This window comes from Canis aureus, chromosome 14 (assembly GCF_053574225.1).
Source record: "Canis aureus isolate CA01 chromosome 14, VMU_Caureus_v.1.0, whole genome shotgun sequence".
NCBI lineage: Eukaryota > Metazoa > Chordata > Mammalia > Carnivora > Canidae > Canis > Canis aureus.
In genome coordinates, this window is record NC_135624.1 from 41,018,532 (window position 1) to 41,034,678 (window position 16,147).

Here is a 16,147-nt window from a genome sequence, read left to right on the forward strand (position 1 = left end):
AGTAAATCAACGACCCTCGGTGAGATGCCACGAGGACATCGTGACACCAGCTCCTAGGCGTTGCTGGGACATACCACCATCTCCCAGGGTACCTGGCCCCCCAGGCCGTAAGGCTCAGCTGCTGAGGTGGGGACGGGACACTGGGAAGTATGACCACTCCTCTTGGCCACCCCCAGACACATACCCCTGCAAGAAGGGCCTTGTGTGGGTGCCGTCCTGCCCCCACGCTCTTGGGCTGCCGGAACTGGTGGGCCCTATGCCCCCAGCAGCCAGGAACCCCAGCCCGCCGTCATCCCCCAACCCCAAGGCCACTAGCCCCGGGACTGCAGAGGCAGGGCTGAGAAGGCCCGGCCACATGCCTGACCTGCGTGCAGATCTGCTGCCTCTCACCCGCCCCGCCCAGCAGAGTCTTGGGGTGCCACCCCACCCCCCCCCGCCCGCTCAAATCTGTCCCTCAGGCAAGCCTGCCCTGCCCTGACTCCGCCATAACACAGTCGCTTTCAAATCCAGAAACTCTACAAAGATGGCATGCCCCCCAAGAACCGCTGAGCTGCAAGGACACGGCGCCATCCCCTCTACACACAAGCCGGCCCACAGCTATCTGTCACCCTCCGTGCCCACTAGGCGGGGAGCCCTCGAGGGCAGTGGGGCAGTGGGCCTCCCGCACCAGGGTGAGCCCCCACACATGTGCCAGCGGCCAGGCTGGCATCTTTCTTTGGTGTGTGTGTGGCGGGCTGCAGGAAACCAAGCACAGCACCTCTGGGCGCCCTCAGCGGCCAGGCGCAGGTGGCCTGGCAGGAGGGCTCCCTGGAAGCCCCGCGCCCTAGGCTGCAAACGGGAAGCTGCCACCGTCTTCTCAATACAGCTCAGCAAGCTGTCCTGCGGGGAGAAGTGGCTCAAGGGCCACCGCCTGGACTAGACACCAGGGCAAGGCTTTCACTCCACCCGGTGACACCAGCTCCGGAGGGACCCTGCGGAGCCTACAGGGCCTGGGAAATGGGGGGCCAGGAGGCTGGGGGTGGGGTGGGGGCGGCAGGGACTGCTCTGAAGCCCAGGGTAGGCCAGGCCAGGGGCAGAGGACATGGTTCTTTGGTATTTAAGCAACAGAAGCCTATCGCAGAAGCCGTGTCTCCTAAGACAGGAGGGGGGCCACGATCCCCCTTCCAGCGGGCGTGGAGGCTGCCCCAGGACCACCCCAGGCTGCAGAGTGGGGCCGTCCGGCCCCCGCGACCCTCACTGCTAGGCCCTTGTCGCGGTGCCCACGGCTTCCCCCACAGGCTGAGGGTGCTGTGCCCTCAAGGCTGAATACAGAAAATAGATCCTCTCGCTAAACTTTTTAACTTCTAGAAGAGCCTGTAAAGAGTTTAATTGTTTTCCTGGGAAGATACAGGAGTTCCCCCTGCATTCCGAAGCATCTGCTGAGCCTGGGTGCAGCCACGTCCTGCCTTTCTGCAGCAGATGGCGGCGGGGGGGGGGGGGGGGGGGGGGCGGGGGGGGCTGCTGGGGCCACCGCAGGACCGGCCCTGGCCCGGGAGGGAGGCCACAGCCCGTGCAGCTGTGTGTGCAGGTGTGGTAACAAGGACCTCCGGGCTCGGACCCCCAGGCCAAACCACAGCTCCCCAGATGTCCAATCGCAGCTACGCCTTTCCCTCAAACAAAACAGAAAGTAGGAAACAAGGGTGCCTTTTTAATTGCAATCAAATATGCCGTCTGAAGTCAGCGTGCTCCCCGAGCCCGGCCCAGGGGTCGTGCACGGCCCAGAGCAGACGGTGCGCCTCACCGCGCGTGGGGGCCGGGGCACGGCCGCTGGGCTTAGCCCTGCTGTGTCCCTGAGCCACCGTCTCCTCTGCAGGTGGCCCGGCCTCTGGTGCCTGGGACAGGGGAGGCGGGGCGGAGGGCGAGGTGTAAGTGCTCACACCTTCGCACACGCATGCAGACTTTCCCAATGTTCGCGTTTGTTCCTTCTCCTTGGCTAAAATGGTCAGCACTGTGAAGCCACTGCCGGGCCGGCGGGGGCAGCCCAGCGGCGCCGCCTACTTCTGTATCTGGAACAGGAAGAGCCGTAGGTTGATGTTCTTGGCGGCTAGCAGCTTGTTGCACTCCACGGAGTCGACGATGGGCAGTGGTACGTAGTCCGTCTCGTTGCTCTCGTTGGTGAAGACGAAGTGGTAGATGACGGGGCTGATCTTGACGTCATCGTACGGGCCCTTGAGCAGCAGGAAGGAGCACTCCAGGGGCGCCGTGACCTTGCTCTTGAGGAGGAGCTGGAAGGAGAGCGTGCGCTTGCACGACAGGTTGGGGTTACGCTCGGAGTCGTTCACGCGCGCCTTCAGGACCCACGTCTGGTTCAGCACCGTGAACCTCGGCGTCTCGTAGTACAGGCGCGTGATGAAGTCATCCGTGCGGTAGGGCCGAAACTGGACCTCTGTGGAGACAGACAGGCCGGGAGAGCCGGCAGTCAGTGCGGGCGGGGCGGGCGGCGGCGCCTTCCGGAGGCCGAGGATAAAGGCTCAGCCAGGGAGGAAGGCCACTTACCAGGAGAACACAGCGTGCTCTACTTGTCACAAGGCAAATCAAACGCAATTATGGCAAATGGAGGCGCACACAAGCTTTAGGGAAACAACTACAAACAGAAGTGACACGCGTTAGCTGCAGGGAGTCCGGAGGCTGAGAGAAGTGAGTGGCCCGACCCTCGCCGGCCGCCCTCCTTGCCTCCCCCAGGGCCCAGCCCAGGCACAGGGAGGCCCACCCAGGGGCGTGGGTAAGCAGACACACAGACAGGATGCATTCTGAGAACAAGTGCACTTTATTGGTTCTGATACAGAGCTGCCAGGAAAGCCGGCGGCGCCGGGCGGGCAGGCACGTGGCACGGGAGCCTGCCGGGGCGCGAGGCAGAGCGCGGGCATGTGGCCCGGTGCTGGGCTCCTGTGCTGTCACACAGTTCTCTCAGCACAGCCCGGGGCCCATGGCCCACGAGTCCCTCCACGGAGGCGGCCAGTCCTTCCTGTGTGGACGGGGATCCCCGCCCAGCCACCGCCACGATCACGATGCCTCAGCCCGCCCAGACCCACGAGGCGAGGCCTGGACCGTTTGTGCCATGGCGCCCACCAGGGCAGCTGAGGCTGCAACTAACTAGGGCCCACGGCCTTCTGCTGCTGAGGCTGCGGGGCCCTTCGCCTCTCAGGCCCCTGCGGGCCCACACCTAGCCAGGCCCGGTCCAGGCAGCGTGGTGTGACTGGTTGCCTGCGCCCGCCCTTGACGCTCTGAGCCGGCTGCCTGGTGTGGGCCGAGCCGTAGAGGGCCGCGGTCTCCCTCAGTGGCCCCAGTGGCAGCAGGTGCTTCTCGCTGTTCTCTGTGTCTGGACCAGGCCCTGGCCTGCTTCCTGCTCCCCAGCGTGTCCAAAGGCAGTGGCCGGGGCCAGGAGAGCCCACGGGATCCAGTGGGCCTGGGTGTGATCCAGCCTGCCCGTCCCCGGGCGTCCACTCCCAGCTCTGCATTTTGAGCGGAGCACCCTCAGCTCATTCAGGAGCCCTGCCCCTGAGCATCTTCTTGATGGCCTCAGGAGGCCCGTGGCCACTGCAGTCAGTGCCTGCAGGCAGGACCGGCTGTGCTGAGTGCTCTTCTTGCCTTTGGCTCCGCAGGGCAGGCCCCTAGCTGCCGGGCCCTCCAAGACACACCCACCTTCTGCTTAGACACTGACTGTCCCAAGGGCTGTGCAGCCCCACGCAGCGGGACACCACCTTGTTAGGGTGGCAGGGCCAGGGAGGGGAGGACAGGTGAGAGGGCCTCTGAGAGCCATGCAGGTGCCCCTGGGGTCCTGCCCCGGCCCCTCCCCTGCTTGGCCTCTGGCACGTCTTCTCCCCCAAGGTGTCCTCCCATTCACCAAAGCTTGTCCAGAGCCTGGCCATCCAGCAGGGCCCGTGCCCACGGCTCAGAGCCCACAGCTCCCCAGGCTCCCAGCCACCCGCCCCCCCCCAGCCTGTGCGGCATGCAGTGGGCGGCGGGGCGCCTCACCTGTGTAACCAATCTTTTCAAAGCTGAGCAGGCTAAAGATGCTGTTATAGAGCTGCATCTCCTTGCGGTGGCTCTGGTCCATCTCATCCAGAATCTCCATCAGCTCATTGCCCGTCTTGGTTGGGTGGGCACATGCAGCCTCATGCACCGTCAGCTCGTGGAAAGGGCCATGCCACGGGCAGCCGATGCGCTTATATTTGCACTGGGTCACCCTGGGGAGGAGGTGAGCACCGTGGTCACGGCCTGTGCCCTGTGGCAGGTGGCTCTGCCCAGCGGTCCTCCAGGGTGGGCCTCTGCTCGGTCCCCTGCCCGTACACAGGTTACCCCTCGAAGGACATGTTCACCATGTGCCAGCCCCAGGAAGGGGTCAGAGTGTGTGTGGGAGACAGGAAAGCAGCGCACGAGAGCTCTGAAGACGCACGCCACCGACACCCTTTGCTGTGAGGATTCTCTTGCTTGAAAACAGTGGTCACTGACTGTGATCTTGGACCCTATGCAAGTCTCAGTGGCCTGACTCCACGGGCAGGGACCGGGTCGGGGTGCCCATGCAGCTTCGCACCGAGCTCCCGGAGCTTGCCATGCTCTCCTGGGCTCAAGGATGCCAAGGACAGCCAGGTCTATGAGGCCACCACGCAGCCAGAGAGCCCTGGAGAGCCAGGGCGATGTCCCAACAGCCACTGGGTCCAGATCCAAGCGACCGGCGCTCTGCAGCCCACTCCTGCCCACCCACCCCCCCAGGCCTGGGCCCCGAGCAGCTCCACCCTGGCCCCCGAGGGAACTCCGGGTTGTCACTGGGCTAGGTGTGCAGGAGCCAAGGCCAGGCCAGGCAGCAGGGACCAAGCAGAGTAGGTGGCGCTCCGGGCCTCGCCAGCCCCATCCTGGGCCCCCAGGAGGTTACCTGTCCTGGCACTCCTCCTTCTGGTGCCTCTCCAGGAGGGAACGGGGAAACTGACGCAGGCAGAAGCCACACTCGGAGGGCAGTTCGCTCACGGCTTTCTCCACAGCCAGGTTGCGGCAGCAGAGGCTCTTACTGATCTCACAACGACAGTTAGGGCACGTGGCCTGCTCCTCCTTCAGCCGGGCATCTGCTAGTAGGTGGATAAAACAGCCAGCGCACATCAAGTGACCGTTAGTACACTGCGAAGAAGGAAAGGGAGATGAGCTCACAGACCTGCAGGACGTGCACACACGCACGCGCCAGCCGGGCCGCTGGCCGCAGCAGGAGGGCCTGCTGGCCAGGACAGGTGCGGGCACGCTGCTGTTCGGCAGACGGGGCCACCGCTCAGGAGGCCCACGGCCAGGGGGGTTCCTGTGGAGAGCGAGGTGACTCAAAGTGGCCCTCGGCGGCTTGCAGACGTTGCGGATCCGCACTGAGGTGGGCCCGCTGGTGGTGACCGGTTTGGCCACACTGGGGCTTGGAGCCAGGGACTGTCTCAGGAGCCCCCAGAGGCCCTGATTTCAGGACGCCTGTGGGGACGCGGGCTCCCGGCACCTAGCCGGCAGCCCGTGCGGGGGCTGGGGACCTTGCTCAGACGACCCAGCCCTCCCTGGCCAGCACAGGTGAGAGATAGCTGCCACCCGCCCAGTGAGGCTGGCTTCCTGCAGGGACTTTCCTAAAAGCTGGTGGCCCAGAGAGTGGCAGGCGGGGCGGCCTAGCTGGCCTGGGTCAAGGGTGTGTGTGTCCCATGCAGGCCCGGAGAACGGGGGCTACAGGGCTACGGGCAGCAGAAGGGAGGCCCCTCCCCTTCTGACCCCGCGGCTCTGAGGCCCAGACACTGCGTGTCAGCACCCTGCCCTGCTGGGAGCCTTGCGCCTGTGATAGTCTCTGCTCTTGTCTTGGGTCTCTGGTTCCACACCTGCCTCTCGAGTTCCCACTGGGTGCCGTTCAGAGAACTACACGGGCTGCGGGGAAGGAGGCCCACGGAGAAAGGAGATGTACGAGGGCAAAGCCTTGGGCAGACGTATCTCCCCAGGCCTGGCCCTAGCTGGTCAAACCCTGTGGAGGCAGAGGTTAGGGAAGGCTGTGGGGGGCACAGGGCGTTCCGCTCAGGGCAGCTGGACTTTCACTTGGAACCCTCCCACAGCCGGGCGAGGGTGAACGGGCACATGGCACTGTCACAGGCCTCGCCAGCAGCTGGCCCGGGCTTGCCCGCCGTGGCACCCCTCCAGAGAGCCACCCCTCCAGGCTCCCCTCGAGGTCCAGAACGCTTCCGAGGGGCACGCTGTGCAGCACACGCCTCTGCCCGGCCACAGCCACACCCGTGGGACGCTCATAAACACCAACTGCTGTCCCATCAGCTCAGGGGTCTGTGTCCCCTGAACTGAGCCCGTCGCACGGGGTGCTGGGCCCGGGGTCTTCTGGGCAATGGGACTGACGTGCTGAGGACAGAAGCCACGTGCACGCACACGGCACAGACGATCTGTACTGAAATCTCAATTCAGGCCAAAAATTAAAGTGTGCAAGATGAGAAGGGGAGCTGGCTGGGTTCAGGTTTGCAGGGGGGCAGTGCCAGCTCCGGACACATGGGCTGGCTGGGGGGTGGATCCCAGAGGCCGCCGGGCTGCGCTGGGGCCTGCTCCCAGGACGCCTCTCCCGTCGCCCCCAGGGGTGGATGGAGAAGCCAGAGACACTGTGAGGGGAGGGGAGGGCACAGACACCACAGGCCCTTTCCACCCGGCAGGAGGCACAGACTGAGGGCCCGAGGCTCGTCAAACCACAGCCCGAGGGAAGACTGCTGCAGCTCGCGGGAGGCATCAAGGGACGGTGCTCACGCTCATCTAACTACTTATTCATGGAGGAGACTTCAGGGTTCCCCTTGGAAGTGAAGCCACAACCAGCGTGGCCACCACTTGCCTGAGCGGAACAGCAACGGAACGCACCTGGCTTCGTCTGCGTCAAGGCAGAGCAGCAGGGTGTGGGCTGAGGGTGAGGGACTCACATGGAGTCCGAGACGCTCCTGAGGCACACCAAGGGGGCCAAGCACATGGCTGCCTACCTCCCAGCACTACCCTCAGAGTCCACTGCTGGGGCGCAGAGAGCCGGCCTGCACACTCCTGCCAGCAGGTCTCTTCCTATTCCCCGGGGGCTGAGGGAACCTCCAAGCTCCCAGGCCAGCTCCCACCCGCTCCTCCTGAGCCATAGGTGACAGGGCACCGTGGAGCAGTAGGACTCTTGCCCTTCTCTGGGGGAGGCAGGTCACTGCCCCTTAGGCCACAACAGCTCCGTTGTTAAGTCGAAAGACAGTGAGCCAGCAAGATGCTGCAGAGTGCTGCTGGCCCTGCCAAGGGACGAGCGGACGTCCACATGCAGCCAGCACCTCATGGTTAGCCAAGGGATGTTCTTGGGTAAAAACCAGGTGGCTGGTCTGGGCCCAGCTGGTCTGTCCACAGCAGGGTGGGTCACCAAGCCCCAGAGCCCTCCCCGCTACCCAGGTCCTCCTTGACCTGAGCACAACTCCGACTTCACATGCAGGCCTGGCCACACGGTAACACAGAGCAGCGTCCTCGGTGGCTGGGCTGGACTGCACCTCCCCTGGTCTGCGCAGCCACAAGCTGGGCACAAGCCTCTGATGGACAGCTAGGGCAGGCCAGAATGCCCCACTCGGCATGCTAGAGCCAATTCTCCAAGAGCCTAGGTACCCCAAGAAACAGCCCCTGCAGCGCCCACCCAGCCAGGAAGATCCTGATGGGAGGGGGGCAGGAAGAGGGCAGCCCAACACAGAACACTGCAGGGCTTCCCCCGACAGATGCTGGTCTGACCTCTAGCCTACAGGTCACCAGCTGCATGACCTGGGCTTCTTGCTTCCCTCTCTGGGCCTCACTTTCCTCAGGCACAAGAAGTGACAGGGAGAGGACTAGCCTCATCATGTGCTGAAGGGGTGAGGTGAGACAACACGTATGACAGCAAGCTCAGCCCCCAGCACATGACAGGAGCAGAAGAAAACCCACCACGGCCATCACAGGGCTGCCACCTGCAAGGCCTCAGAGGGACTCCTGGCACAGGCATGTGATTTCAGCAAATGCCCTCCCTCACCCGTGGACCCTCCAGTCCCACCCAAGCCACGGCAATAGCCCCCAAGCCCCTTGCAAATGCCCCAGGAGCGGGCATTCATACCTGTCCTCTGAGGACACCACCCATCAACCCCATCTGGCCACAGGCAGCTCACATGCACCCAGGCCAGCTTTCCCCTGGGTGACAGGGGCGCTGAATGTACCATCCAACCTCACAAGGAGGAGCCCTGATCCCAGGCCTTGGGCCGTAAGAGAGCCTTAGAAAATACCTTCCTCCCCAACTCCTGGAAACCAAGCCTTGGCCAATCGGCCTTTTAGGCCCTCTCTTAAGCCTGGAGTGCACGGACCCCTCAGGTGCCAGGGGCTCCAGGAAGGCTTCGCACCTAGGCCGATGTGAGCAGCCCAGCCTCCAAAGCACAACTAAGGCACTAACCCCAAACCTGCTGCTCAGCACAGCTGAAGGCCCCCTTCACCATGCCCATCAGGGCTGCAGGCACCCCATGTCCCCCTCCCCCAGGTTTGGCCTGAGGTCTCCTCAATCCCTTTATTCAAGGGGCTTAAGAAAGGACCTCACAGGGACACCTGGGGGGCTCAGCGGTTGGGTACCTGCCTTCTGCCTGGGTCATGATCCTGGGGTCCTGGGAGCAAGTCCTGCATTGGGCTGTGAGGGGCCTGCTTCTCCCTCTGTCTGTGTTTCTGCCTGTCTTTCTCTGTCTCTCATGAGTAAATGAATAAATCAGAAAGAAAGAAGGAAGAAAGGAAGGAAAAAAGAAAAGAAAAAAGAACGAACCTCACAGTGTCCAAGGGATGCAGCTGTTTTGGGTAAAGCCAAGCCCTAACACTCCACCAGGTTTCGGGTTTGAAGTCCTGGTGTCACACCTCAAGACCTAGGATCCGGATGGGAACCAATCAACCCCATAGCCACGTTCTTGCTCAGATGTAGATACTCCCTGGATCAAAAAGCAACTCAAATGACAAGTAACCACCACATAAAACCCAGCTTCTCACACAGCCAGAGCTCAGAAACCTTCTCCTCTCAATGCTCGTTTTAGAGAAGCAGACTCACCTCCGCAGCTCTACTCTGCTACCTTTCTCAGCCCAAAGCATGAGGCAGGACTAGGGAAGAGGATCCCAGGCCAGCTGGGTGGGCAGCCCCATGGGGGATTCCTTAAAGATCAGCGGGAACAGAGCCTGCAGCACTGGGCACGCTGACAACCACTGGAGGCTTCTCCAGGCCTGCGACCATGCGGCCGGGCCTGGGCAGAGACGGGCCTACCCCTGCTTTCTAGGCCTTTTACCAATGTGACGCCAATCAAGTAACCAGTTTCCTTGTGCCAGGGCCCGAGTCCTGGTGGAGACAGGAGACCCTAGGGGTGAGAGGCACAGCAAGCTACACCCACCCCCCACAGGGCAGAAACCGGCAAGTGCCCCAGTCAAGTGAGGACAAGCATCCTGTAGCACGGAGCCGCTGCCTCTGTGGGGCCCTGGAAGAGGAGGAGGGATGGAAGACGGCAGCTGGGTAGAAGGGGCACAGGAGCAATGTGCTGGGGGCAGGTCTGAGGCCGCGAGTGCCAGGCCAGAAAGCCAGCTGGGGGGCCACATCCTGAGACCCCTGACTATTCCTTCACCCCGGGGATCACAGGGAACTTCTCAGGCTGAGAACATGGTGGGGGCGGGGGAGGTACACGTGCACTGCTCCAGGCACCACCAAGGCTGTGCCTCCCCCACAGAAGGCACTCACACACGCAAGGCACCCGGGCACCCTGCCCCGGAGCCGCAGTCTGCATCTACGCACACACCTGTTGCCTGTCCCGCGTGAGTGTCCCAGCTGCAACTCACTCCAGCCCTCTGCCCCGACCTCGGTGCCTGCCTGCGACTCTGGTGAGTGGCCCCAAACCCGGTCAGGCCAGTCACCAGGGACACACCCAACACCTGCAGAGAACATCAAAGCACCTGCCGTACCTACTGTCCCTGGCCTGACCTGCGTAAAGTAGGCCACGGGGGAAACCATTTGCATGAGCATCTTGCTCTTACACCAAAGCAAGTTCCCCAGCCCAGGTGTGTGGCTCAGCATGCCAGATGTGTAGGAGAGCCAGCTGTGCGGAGCCAGGCGCTCAGACTTGGGAATGGGGGCAAGTCTGTTCAAGGCGAGCTCTTGCCACCACCGAAGCTCCCCTGGCAGTGCACAGGTGGGGTCTGGTGGCCACAGGGCAAGCTCTCAAGTTACCATACACTCAGCCGACTCGAGACCCAAGGATTTGCCCCCCAGGCTCAGGCAGGCACAGTGCACAGGACTCAGCACGGCCACTGGTTACTCTCCTCACCCCAGAGCTGGGCACCACCTGGTGCCTGCCCCAAACCATTCGTCCTGGTGGGTCAGGAGAACAGAACGTATGACGTGCCCGACACCAGCCCACCGGAAATGGCTAGTCAACACGGCTTACCAAAGAAGGCCAGCAGAAACGGAGGGGCTGAGCCCAGGCCACGAGGTGATGGCTAATAACAGGCCCCAACCAGGGACACACAGAAAGCTGTGTGTCTGCCTGTTGCGAGACAGCATGTGTAGGACTGATGTCACTTGCTGACCAAATCCTCCTGGGAGCAAACCCAGCTCAGATGCAACCAGGTAATGGCCCAGGCCTCCAGGCCCACCCCAACCCCTACCCTTAATGTCCCCATCCAGGGTTGTATGCGGCAGGAATCACCAAGAAGCCTTCCCTCCTTCCTCTGGCTCATCCCTCAGGCCCCTCATGGGCACTGCTATGCATCCTGCCAGGTGTGCTCCTGACCCATGGCATGGCTTCCAAAGCAAATGCTGACCCGTGGAAGGTCTCTGGTCAACCTTTCTAGAGCCAAGGGCTCCACCACTGATAACATGTTCTAGAGCTTTCTCCAGGCCTCTAGAGATGAGAGGGAAACAACTCCCTACCAAGGCCTGGCTGTCACTTGGGAAGGATGGAGGTGGAGCAGGGGACCAGTGCCAGAGCCCACAGCTTAGCCTCACTCTCCTTGCTTAGCAGGCCTGTTTCCAGGGCAGCTGCTCAGCAGAGCCCACTAGGCCTGGGGAGGGCCACAGGTCGGGCTGCCTCAGCTCCTTCACTCTATCCGTCACAGCTGCTTAGCTGCCTGCTTTCAGCCCGCCCAGGACAGAGCTCAGCTCCCAGCACAGTGCGGGCCAGTTTGAACCAGCCAGGCTCAGAGGCCCCATCACAGTGGCTCTGGCCAGAGGCAGAGCTTCGGCTCTGTGCTGAGTGGACCAGGAGGCGGCATCATGTGGCCTGTCATCATATCATCATGCCAGGTCCAGGTCTAACACAGGATGGGAGACTCCCCCAAATTCCCCTGGGACCCTCCTCCCACTCATCATTAGCATGGCTGTTTGGGCTCTCATTTAAGACCCGAGGAAGGAAAAGTTCTTCTACGTAAGAGGATCAAAAGATCACGGGCAAGGAAAAAGGGGACCAGAGAGGACACAACTCCTGAGGGTAGCACCTCCAAGGCCGAGGGGCTATGGGAAACATTCCCCCAGTGGGGTCAGAAGACCTGCGGTGTTCTTGAGCAAGGGCCTCTCGCCAGGGTAGGCTGAGAGCCAGTATCCTCCACCCAGAGAACTCAACCCACTCCCCTGCCAACGCCTCCTCCCTCCTCTGTTACCTGGGCACACCAGGGTCCTCCTAAGCTACTTCATGCCAAAGTAGGAAAGGACCTGGAGACTTATAGGCTGGGGAAGCGGCAACCCAGGTCAGCTTCGTACTGCTTACTACAACGGCCCTCTCACCCACTGCCCCAGTCAGAGTAACAGCAGGAAAACAAGGCCCCAGCAGCAGCGACCAACTCCCGAAAGTGCAAAGAAAGGTGATCGCGAACGTGTTCTAGCCCTCACAGGGGCACTGGGAAGAAGGGGTATCCAGGTCAGAGGATGAGGTGGAGACACAGATGAACAAAGAGGGCAGCACACTGCAAACAGCCCTGGGCCAGCGTGTGGCCCCTGCTGCTCGTGATGCAATGGCAGGCCCACCGGGGCCAAGTGCCCTCTCTGATGGCTCTGGCTGGTTAAGGACTGGGTCCAGCCACTATTCTGGACCCACACCTGGGAGAAGGGGGGTGGACACACCTCCTGGAGTGCTGGTAGCCTAAGAAGCCGGGCCTGGTGTGGGTCAGGCGGGATGGGGAGGGAGTCTAACTTAGGACATAGCGTATCTGGACCACACAGCACAAGGCCAGGCTGGGAAGAGAGAAGGGACCCAGACCGTGGGGCTCGATGCAGGTGGTTGATCCAGACCAGGAACGACAGGAGGGACAAAACGTGATCAAATCCCTTCTTTCAATTGGGAGACAGAAGGTATAGGAGAGAAGCTTCAAGACAGCTCTCGGGGGTGTGGCTGCTAAAAGAATAGAGAAGAAGCTCTTGAGTGAAGGGGGAGCACCAGGATCCCCCGAATCCAGGGATGCAGAGTGAGGGGAACCGACTCTGGGGGGTGTATGGGGGGGCGTCTGTCACCAGCTTCCTCGGGGCCAACTCAGAGGGTGGGCTGGGGAGCGCTGAGCTGGGGCAGCGGAGAAGGCTGAAAAGCAAAGAGGAGAAATAACATTCGAGTCGAGAAACAAGGGAAGCGAGGCCGGGAAAGAAGCTGGTCGCGGAGAGGAGGCGAGAGGAGAGCTCCCCAACAGACGCCAGGACCCGCCTGCCGGGCCCCGGGGCTCAGACCGGCTTCCGAGGGCCGGGGGCGCGGGGAGGGGGCGGCCGCGGCAGGGCTGCGGCCGGGCGGGGTCGGGGTCGGGCCGGCGGCCCTACCTGGTACACGGAGGCCTTGGGCAGGTCCAGGCAGACGGTGCAGCACAGCACCGAGTAGAGCCGCTCCTCCAGCTTCCCGCTGCCCGCCGCCGCCGCCGCCGCCGCCGCCTCGGCCGCCTCGGCCGCCCGCAGCCGCTTCTTGGGCGGCGCGTCGGGGTCGCCGGCCGCCTCCTGCAGCTGCCGGGCGCCGGCCAGGCCCGCCTCGTCCGGGAGCCCGGGCCCCGCCGCCTCGCCCAGCGCCGCCGCCGCCGCCGGCCCCGCGGCCGCCCCCGGCCCGGCCCCGACCCCGACCCCGGAGCCGACCCCGGCTCCGGCCGGCACGGCGCCCGCGGGCCCCGCGGCCGGCCCGCCCCCGCCGGCCTCCTCCGCGCCGGACATCGCGGCCGGTCGGCCCGGCGGGCGGGTGCCGGCGCGCACCCGCGGCTGGAGATTAGGGGCGCCGCGCGCTCCCGCCGCCCTCTCGCCGCCGCCGCGACCCCGCAGCCCCGCTCCCTGCGCCGCCGCCTCAGTGGGTCCGGCCCGCGCGTCGCCCCGAAGCCGCCGCGGCCACCGACCCCGGCGCGGCCGCCATCTTTGTTTTCGCTGCGCGCCCCCCCTGCCGCCGCCGCCGCCCCCTCGGCCTCCCCGTCACGTGACCGCGCGGGGCCAATGGGAGCGCTGCTCGGGGCTAGACGGCACGTCCGCCGGGGCCAATGGGCGCGCAAGGACGCCCGAGGGCCCGCCCCTGCAGAAAGTGGGCAGGAAGGAGGCGGGGCCCCCGGCGGCCTGCGGAGGGGCGCGGGGCGGGGGAAGTCCTGGGGATGGGGGCGTGCGCGCCGCTTCCGGTCCTCTAGGGTGCGGCCCCCGAGCCAAGGGCCACCCGAGGGAGGTGTGCGTGCGCCTTTGTCCCGCAACACTGAGGGCTGCATGCGCGGCGCTGTGGCCAGGCTCGGCCGAGAACCCCGCCGGCCGGTCCCGCCCCTCTGCTGCCGGACCAGCTGACGGCCGTTGCTTCCACCGCACGCAAGCAGAGATACTCCCCGAGAAAGGGCCCTGGACCTCGAATTTAAACCACCTTTCTGCCTAATCCCGGGGTTGGGAATGGAAGAGGGGTCCGGTGAGGAGCGTGAGGGTTTGGGGACATAAGGACGTGCCTTGCACAGGCCAGAGGGCGAATGAGCACACGTCGAGTTAGCTCTGGGAGGGAAGGTGCATTTCTGAGGACAGCCGTAATACAGATGTACTACAGTCCTCCCCTGTCCCCATCCCGATTGGCAGCCCGTGACGGTCACTGTCCCAGAGGGTCACCTGCCATGCTGGGCAAGGATACTCAGAGCTCCACCGTGTCGCAGGAAAGCAAAGGCCCAGGACGAGTTCTTCTCAATCTAGGGGCCCTCCTGGCAAAGGTGCCACTAGGTCAGGCCGAGTGAGGCCCCAGGGCTAGTTCTAGGATATTCCCCTTTTTTGCACAAGGAAACCAGCTGCTGCCCTAAAGCTTTAGAAAGCTCACTGGAGGATCCCTCGATCCCTTGCAAGAATGGGCAGATTCCATATTCCTGCTGTTTCCCTAAGGTTTATTGGAGACCAAGCCTCTCTCTGGATCCACAACCATGGCCTGCCCAGCAGCAGGCCCCAAAATGTGCCTGGGGCCCCATCCCCTTCATTCTGGTCTAGGCGAGTTCCCACACTCAGGCAGAGGAGGGACGGTGGTGCCTGGACTCAGCCTCCTAACCAAGGCATCCATCACCCTGCAGCAAGCTCTTTTTGGGAGACCCGAGAGTCCATCCTTAAGGGAGCAGGCCTGTGGGAGAGGGAAGCGGTAGCCAGGACGGAAGCCCCACCATGCTGTCTCTAAGCATCACTCCCACTGCAGGCGCTGTGTGTGCAGGGCTCGGTGGTAGGCCCAACTGCCTGCAGCAAGGGCCCAGCGACAGATGTCCTCTTTTGGCAGCAGCAGCAGTCTGTCTTCCTCCAGCCGGCTCAGGAGGCCTGCAGCACCCAACATCGCACCCCCCCACATTCCATAAGTGTTGGTTGTGAAAACAGCCACGATGAGGATAGTCACTGCAACCACCAGCACCACTGCCTGGCCAGCCACAGAGCGACCCTCAGCACCAAGGTGGTCACCGGCCACAGCCAGCACCATCCCTCCTCCCAGGAGCAGGTTGGCAGAGGAGCGGTCCCCATTCACCCAATGGAAATCAAAGGCCAGAAGGGGCAGGCCGATGACAGTGGCCACCCAGGCTCCAGCAAGAGAGTCTTCATCTGTGCCCAGCCCTGGGGCCAGCAAGGTGGCAGAGGCCAAGGCCTGGAGCAGGAAGCCAGCAGCCGCCCCTCGACTTGCCTGTCAGCACAAGGATAGAAGGAGATGCAGGGGAAAAAAAGAGCAAGGACCTTCCTTCAGGCAGAGAAAGGTCTGGGGGTCTCATGCAACCCTGGCCCCCAGACTCAAGCTCGCACCACCCTTTCTCCCTGACCCCGGGGAACTGGACCCGATTCAGGTCCTTGCAGTTTGTGAGTGGGTCACACCCCTGCTCCACCCCAGTGTACTCACCTGGGCAGTGCTCACGGCTGCATGCAGAGACACCACTCCCAGTGTCAGGTGGGACAGGGTGGTACTCCACTCATTCCAAGGCTTGGAGGCCATGGTACCTCGGGGGTAGTGAATGTGAAACAGGAAGGGGACTCAGAACTTAAGGAAGGAGCCCTCGACCAGGAGCCCTAAGGGCGATTCTCCAGGACTCCCAGGTTCCAGAGCCCCATCTCTAAGTGTTGGGATAGGCTCATCCGAAACTTTCTGGGGCCCTGAGGCACCGGACACAACTGTGGGGAAGAAGAACCTAGTTAGGCTGAGAAAAGAAGGGGGAAAGAGAGTCAGACCTGGGAGGCCGTGAGTTCTGGAGCCCTGGAGTCCAAGTGGGGGTTCCGGGCCTCGGGGAGAGTCATGCGCAGGCCCACTCGGCCTGGTTCCTGCGCTCGGGGAGGCGCCGTCTTCGGAACCGGGCCTGGGAGCAGCTACGGTGCAGGCCCTCAACGGCGGCTTAGCTGAGCGCCCCGACGCGGCGGCGAACAGTAGGCCGGAGTCGGCCGCCCCACCGTCCGCCGGGGCCCCGGCTCCAGCCCAGCGCGGGCCGGGCGCGAACCAACGAGAGGAGCGGAGGCTAGAGTGGCGGCGGGGGGCGGGGCCTGGGCGAAGGGGGAGTCCGAGGAGAGCCGGACGAGGTTGCGAGGGCGGAGGGCCCACCCGGAGGAGGGAGCTCGGCCCTCCGATCCGGGTAAGGCACCCGCGGGGTTCCGAGGGCTTCGTGGCTAGCGGAGGGGCTGTGAAGGGGAGGGCTGTGGGCGGGG

General features: G+C 63.6%; 2 protein-coding genes across 6 annotated transcripts; both read right to left on the reverse strand.

Annotated features, from left to right (window-relative positions):
* Nucleotides 1-1,667: 1,667 nt before the first annotated feature.
* ZFTRAF1 (zinc finger TRAF-type and ring finger containing 1) lies at nucleotides 1,668-16,129 on the reverse strand. Of its 5 annotated transcripts, XM_077847719.1 has the most exons (5): nucleotides 12,821-13,213; nucleotides 4,913-5,151; nucleotides 4,015-4,226; nucleotides 2,536-2,623; nucleotides 2,289-2,425 (listed from the first exon to the last, which is right to left on the reverse strand). In XM_077847719.1, the coding sequence occupies exons 1-4, from the start codon at nucleotides 13,196-13,198 to the stop codon at nucleotides 2,574-2,576; spliced, it is 879 nt and encodes a 292-aa protein (XP_077703845.1). In that variant the 5' UTR covers nucleotides 13,199-13,213; the 3' UTR covers nucleotides 2,289-2,425; nucleotides 2,536-2,573. The 5 variants fall into 5 exon arrangements, with proteins under 5 accessions (XP_077703843.1, XP_077703842.1, XP_077703841.1 ...); XM_077847717.1 differs by lacking the exons at nucleotides 2,536-2,623; nucleotides 12,821-13,213 and adding an exon at nucleotides 15,680-16,129 and having other exon boundaries at nucleotides 1,668-2,425; XM_077847716.1 differs by lacking the exons at nucleotides 2,536-2,623; nucleotides 12,821-13,213 and adding an exon at nucleotides 13,375-13,440 and having other exon boundaries at nucleotides 1,668-2,425.
* Nucleotides 14,353-15,686, reverse strand: TMEM276 (transmembrane protein 276). The gene is made up of 2 exons (XM_077847722.1): nucleotides 15,354-15,686; nucleotides 14,353-15,143 (listed from the first exon to the last, which is right to left on the reverse strand). The coding sequence occupies exons 1-2, from the start codon at nucleotides 15,444-15,446 to the stop codon at nucleotides 14,658-14,660; spliced, it is 579 nt and encodes a 192-aa protein (XP_077703848.1). The 5' UTR covers nucleotides 15,447-15,686; the 3' UTR covers nucleotides 14,353-14,657.
* Nucleotides 16,130-16,147: the final 18 nt, after the last annotated feature.